The sequence below is a fragment of the Nannospalax galili genome, unplaced genomic scaffold (assembly GCF_000622305.1).
Source record: "Nannospalax galili isolate Female #2095 unplaced genomic scaffold, S.galili_v1.0 scaffold54, whole genome shotgun sequence".
NCBI lineage: Eukaryota > Metazoa > Chordata > Mammalia > Rodentia > Spalacidae > Nannospalax > Nannospalax galili.
The window spans coordinates 12,995,810-13,002,590 of NW_008341028.1; the positions used below are offsets into that span (position 1 = coordinate 12,995,810).

The following is a 6,781-nucleotide window of genomic DNA, read 5'->3' on the forward strand; positions in this document are numbered from 1 at the left end:
ACCACAGATGCATTTCTTATTAATTAGGTATTCTGTGTTCATTGTATTTGCATGTCTAGATTTCATCATGTGGAAGTTCATTTTAGGAGCTTTTGTTCTTGTCAAAGTGACCATTTTAGCTACTATGTAAAATGTAAGCTAACAGGGTCTTGAAGCACTGTTTATCATTTCCTTTTTTTTTTTTTTTTAATGTCTTTGTTAAAGTTCATGTTTTATTTTTGTTGCAGTATTTCACAGGCCTTGAATGTGGACATAAGTTTTGTATGCAGTGCTGGAGTGAATATTTAACTACCAAAATAATGGAGGAAGGCATGGGACAGGTAAAAATGCCAATTTGATTTTCACTTTTTAAAATTTCTTGTAGTGTTTAAATCCTTACATAAATATAACCAGGTAAAAATTGTAGGGTTAAACACATTTTTAATTTTAAAACAGATTTTTAAAAAAAGGCATTGCAATTAAAACTCTAACCTAGGTCACGTTTCTAAGCAGGCATCAAACTCGATAATCTTTCAGACTCACCTTTGCAGACAGTTTTAGCAGCTATTTTGCTTTTAACTTTCATGTTTTATATTGAGAAACCAATTGCAAGGATAGGTTTATACACACATAGAGTCAGAGATAGATATTTTCTGCAAATATTAATCCTCAGAACCTTGCTTGATGCTTGGCAATGATAAGAATCCATTAAATAATTATTGAATTGAAGACATAGTTTAAATTTCACTCTTTTTCAGACTATTTCGTGTCCTGCTCATGGTTGTGATATCTTAGTGGATGACAACACAGTTATGTAAGTATTTTTGATAGATTCTCCATGTTGAATGTTATTTGGTTAAACCAAATTAACTTTGACTTAGTACCTCAGAAAAGGTGACTTTTAAGCTTCTGAAGAGACTCTCTGGCTACCGTTTACTCTTGTTGTAATTCAAAAAGACACTTGCAGTGTGGTGAAGTGCCCAGTCACTATTCTAATAATTTTGGCAATACATGATAACAAAATTTTGGTAAATCTTGAAATTGTAGACTGGATATATCAGTATGTTAATTGATGCCCTCTGGGAAACAGGCTAAGGTAGAATTAGGTAAGAGTTTTAGAGGCTGGACCTCACATATGTTTGTCTAGCATAGGTGAGGCCCTGGGTTTGATTTCCAGTATGTACATACTGGAGAGGAAACTGGCTCATTATGCAAATATGTATGTATGATTAAAAGGAGGAGCAGGAACAGGTATGCTTTCCTTATAAAGAAGAGAAAGAAAGAAGTTTTCAAAAAGAAGAAACTTGGGTTATGATGCAGCTGTGAGAGTCTGGCAGTGTTTTGAGGAACTCTAGCACTTCAGTTTCTCATAGAGGAATGCCTAGGGAAGCAGAATGGCTGAGTTGAAGTACTCTTGTGTTTAGCCACTGGCTGCACTACCTAGGGAGAGTAGTCTCTGCTGAAATATTGCTACTGATCTCAGAACCACTGCAGCTGGAGGGTCAGTCTCTTGGGATGGAAAAAGGAAACTTGGAAAAAGAAGTATAGTGAATTCCTGAGCCTGGGGTAAATCTCAGCTGCTGACACCTGGGTCAGTGCTAATTTTCATAACCTCAAGTTACTTAATTGACTTCTTCCAGGATGCCAAGAGATTTACATTCTTGATTGATCCACAGATTGTATAATTGGTCTTTGGTAATTGCTTATACAAAAAGTTATGTCAGCGCTGGAGAGATGGCTCAGCAGTTAATAGCACTGGCTGCTCTTCCAAAGGACCAGGATTTAATTCCCAGCACCCACATGGAGGCTAATAACCATCCATAACTCCAGTTCCAGGGGATCTGACCTCCCTCTTCTGATCTCCACTGCTATTGCACAATATGGATGCACATATACATATATACATATACATGCAGCAATATAGTCAAACACATAAAATATGAATATTACCAAATAAAAATTTAAAAAAGTTATGTCTATGAAAAAAAGTAGTAAAAGTCAACGCAGCACTGTGTTTTAATGAGCAAATTTATTAAGCTCCAATTTGGGCTGGGGAGATGACTTGAGCACTTGCTACTTTTGCAGAGCACTTGGTTTTGTTTCTTGTCCAATTCCAGGGGATCCAATGCCCTCTTCTAGCTTCCAGGGGCTCCTGCATGCACATGCAAGCAAACACACATAAATAAATGTTTTTTATAAAAGCATCCCAGCACTCGGGAGGCAAGGCAGGCGGATCTCTGTGAGTTCAAGGCCAGCCTGGTCTATATAGTGAGTTCCAGGACATCTGGGGCTAAAGGGAGACCCTGTCTCAAAAAGACCAAAAAAAAAAAAGGCATCAAATTAACTTTACCAGGAAAGTTTATAAACCTTACCAATTCCACTTTAAAAATAATTACATGTATTTGCCAGGCATGGTGGCACATGCCTTTAATCCCAGCATTGGAGAGGCAGAAGCAGGCAGATCTCTGTGAGTTCAAGGCCAGCCTAGTCTACATAGTGAGTTCCAGGCCACCTGGGGCTACAGGGAGACCCTGTCTCAAAAAAACAAAAACCAAAAAACGTATTTATTTTGTAAGTGTCCATGTGTCCCACATCATTCCTGTAAGAGTCAGAGGATAACCTGTGGGATTTGGTTCTCTCCTTCTACCATGTGGGCTCCAGAGATCCAACAAGGGTGGGTTTTTTGGTCTGGAAACAAGTGCCCTTAGATGCTGAGCCATCCTTCTAGCCCCCAGTCTACTTTCTTAACTTTAGTCTACTTTGGTTTATTTGGAGCATATTTACTGCTCTAAATGACTCTTACCAAGCCTGTTTGTCAAATTTCCATTACTGTTTTTGGCTAACCTAAATAAGTAAGTCACCTGTCATCTTGAAGTACAACTATTATTCCTCCACTTTATCTTGTCTTCTGGTGCTTTTTTATCCATTGTATTCTTTTCATCAGTGCATTAGTTTCAACATATATTTCATCCATACAGGTTACTGTCTCCTGTCATATTTCATCTATACAGATTACCATATCATTTCATCCATTCTAGAAATGATGAGGAGTTACTTGCTAGCATATATACAGGGGCACCAAAAAGTTAGAATACAATGCCACCTCCCCTGAGTTCACAATAATAAATTTAAAAGAATATGAAGTAGTGTTACAAAGACAAATTATTCTCATTTAAGAATGAGAAATAATTTGAAAAGGGAGATTCAGACTCAGTGCAGACTCATAAAATGAGGGCTGGAGAGATGGCTCAGCGGTTAAGAACACTGGTTGTTCTTGCAGAGGACCCAGGTTTGAATCCCAGCACTCACATGGCTGTCCGTAACTCCAGTCCCAGGGGATCCAACAGCCTCGTCCGACCTCCATGGGCATTGCACTACACACGTGCGCTTACTTACATGCAGGCAATACACGTGCATACATATAAAATAAAAATAATAGATAAAATTTTTAAAAAGTTAAAAAAGCAACATAAAATGAATAAAAATTAGGGTTGAGGTAGTCTTAGCTAATCCTGGTTAAACAAAGAATGTCAGTATTTTTCAAATAGATGATGAACTTTTCTATTAGGTATTTTGTGGTGGCTAGACCAAAGAGGAGGAGGTTATTAGAGGTGAGGGTGGAAAGAGTTTGACACTTCATAATGAGTTTTTGTCATAGATAGTGGTTAAGACTGTAATATTACATGTATTTTAGAAATACAACTTTGATGTAGTGGGGATTCTTTTGAGTGGGGAAGTTTTTGAGCAATGCAGTGACAAGTGATTAAAGGGTTCTTTGTAGTGTAGGTTAAAGATGGTAGTTTGTCAGTTAAGATTCCAGTGGGAAGCAACTAGAAATAACAGAATTTAGATACCTACTGGTTGTGGGATATGAAATTCTCTAGTATAAATCTGCTATTTTAATATTATTTACTAGTTAGAAACTAGTATTCCTTCGGTTTGGGATCTACTAAGCCGGTAATTAACAGTTAAAGGCATAGGAGAGGAAGCCATTACTCTTGGAAAGAGTATAAAATGAGAAAAGAAAGACTGAGGTCTTAGAGAGTAACATTTAAATGTAGTTGCCAGACACAGTGCTACCTGCCTCTAATCCCAACACTGAAGTGGATGAGGCAGGAGAACTGCAAGTTTGAAGCCAGCTTATGCTACATAATGAAATGCTCTCTATAATTAATAGAGGGAGATTCAGACTCAGTGCAAGACATTTATATATGTAGGTGATACTTTGAACAGTACAGGAGGCAAAGGAATAGAGAATGTCACCAAAATCATATCTCCAGTGATTTCACAGAGAATTATGTCATTTTGGATATTGGAACTTTGTTGTAGTCAAATAAAATGATCAGAGTAAAAATATGTCAGTGCTAGTTAGGTTTAGCAATTTGTCCATTTTCCTAGGTGTATGTAGGATACTGTCCTGGCAGTGTGTTGAGGTAGGCATGTAGGCATCATCTTTCAAGATGTACTGGAGAGTCTTCAAGAGCTCAGTTTGGAAACTCCTTCCTCTGAGTTCAATCCAAGTTTATTTTCATATCTATAATGTGTTACTTGGTAACGTTCTGTTTGGGATAGAACTAGATAGAAAATGGACAAAATACATTTTAATACCTGAGACAAATGTGCCTCATTTCCTTGAAATTATAGGACTCCTGTAAATCATTAAGCAGACGATATTCGATGTGGGGAAGAGTCTGTTAAGTGCTTGCCATACAAACATGAGGACTTGAGTTTGATTCATAGACCCCATACCTTTATTTTTTTTAATTTTTTTATTATTTTTATTTTATGTGTCTGAGTATTGCCTGCATATAGGTAAGTACACCTGTGTCTTGCAGTGCCCATGGAGGACAGAAGAGGCCATCGGATCCCCTGGAACTGGAGTTACAGACAGTTGTTAGCTGCCATGTGGGTGCTGGGAACAAAACCTGGGTCCTTTGCAAGAGCAGTCAGTGCTCTTAACCACTGAACTATTTTTCCAGCCCCTTGGCAGTTTTTAAAAAAAAAATGTATTTTTTGGCCTTTTGGTTATTCCATTGTTTTTGCTGTTTTTGCATCATTTTGTTTCTGATAACATTAACTATTGTTTTTTTCCCTCATACTTAATGCTTAATACAGTTTGACTTTGATTTGTTTAGATGTGGTTCTCTGTTTTTTCTGTGTTCAGCTTTTTGAGCTCTTTGAATGCACAAGTTAATGTTTTTCATAAAATTCAAGAGCATTTGCTTATTCTTTCATGTATGTGTGTATGTTTTAAGATTTGTTTATCTTTTTAAAATGTGTGTATATGTATGTGTCTATATGTGGATATGTGCATGTATGAGGGCAGGTGCTCATGGAGTCCAGAAGGTGTCAGATTTTGGAGCTGCAGCTGCAGGCATTTGTGATCCACCTGATATGAATGCTCAGAATTAAACTTGGGTCCTCCAGAAGATCAGTATTTGTTCTTAACTGCTAAGCATCTCTCTAAGAGCCCCTGTGTTTTCATTTTTTGAGACAGGGTCCCATGTGTCTCTGGTTGACTTCAAATTTGTTGTATAACTGAAGAAATCCTGGAAATCTAATCTTCCTTCCTAACTCCACCTCCCAAATGCTGTGATTACAGGCATGCACACCACCATACCTGACTAGCCCATCATTTCTTAAAAACTCTGTTTTGAGGAGCTAGAGTGTCTCAGTTGGACCTGGAGCTCTATATTTGAGGTAGCTTTGCTTCTCTGCTTGCCTTGGAGATCTCTTCTCTGCCTTATCAGTGCTGAAATTACAGACCAATCAGCCACCCTGACATATGTCCTGGGAGCTGAAATTCTTTCCGTGTACATGTATGGCAAGCCATTTACCTGCTGAACAATCTCTTGCCCCCTAAAATATTATTTCCATCCTATCTTGTCCTCATAGTAGTCCCATTACACCTGTTGATGTTGACTTTGCTACACATGCCTTGGAGAGTCTGTTCGTTTTCATTAGTGTATTTTCTCTCTGCTCTTGAAACATTGAATAAGTTTTAGTGCAATATATCTTTGAGTTCATAGATGTTTAAGTTCTTTTTAATAATTTTTATTTCTATATTCACTTTTGCTGTCTTAAATCTGTTGAACCTTGTATTAGTTCCTTTTCTGTTGCTGTGATAGAAACTCTGACCAAAGCAATTTATAGAAGGAAGAGTTTATTTGAGCTTATGGTTCTCAAGGGGCAAGAGTCCATCATGGCAGGGCAGCATGGCGGCAGAAGTGGCTGGAGGATGAACGGAAGCTAAGCTCTCACATCTTCAAGCAGACACAGGAAGCAAGAGAGCGACTGGAGATCAGGCAAGGCTTAAGAACTCTCTGAGCCCGCCCCCAGTGATGTGCTTCCTCCAGGATAGCCACACCTTGTAAGACCTCCCAAAACAGCGCCACCAACTGGGGACAAAAATGTCCAAATATAGCTGGGCGTGGTGGTGCACGCCTTTAATCCCAGCGCTTGGGAGGCAGAGGCAGGTGGATCTCTGTGAGTTCAAGGCCAGCCAGGTCTACATAGTGAGTTCTAGGACAGCTGGGGCTACAGGGAGACTCTGTCTCAAAAAGACAAAAAAAAAAAAAAAAAAAAAAAAAAAAAAAAAAAAGTCCAAATACTGGGAGCCTATGGAGGACATTTTCATTCAAACCACTACAGACCCTTTATTCATGTTTCCAGCACCCACATGGCAACTAACAGCCATCTGTAACTTCAGTTCTAGGGATCCAGCGCCTTCTTCTGTTCTCTGAGGGCACCAGGCACACACATAGTACACTTAAACATACATGCGGGCAAAACACCCAGACCT

At 38.6% G+C, this 6,781-nt stretch overlaps 1 protein-coding gene across 3 annotated transcripts in view; it reads left to right on the plus strand.

The window, feature by feature from the left end:
* Window positions 1-6,781, plus strand: part of Arih1 (ariadne RBR E3 ubiquitin protein ligase 1) — a 114,163-nt gene that overhangs the window by 74,693 nt on the left and 32,689 nt on the right. For all 3 annotated transcript variants that reach the window (XM_029565063.1, XM_008836442.3, XM_029565064.1), the window contains 2 exons: window positions 228-320; window positions 738-793. In XM_029565063.1, coding sequence (XP_029420923.1) covers window positions 228-320; window positions 738-793 — 149 coding nt within the window. The remainder of the gene's footprint in view (window positions 1-227; window positions 321-737; window positions 794-6,781) is intronic.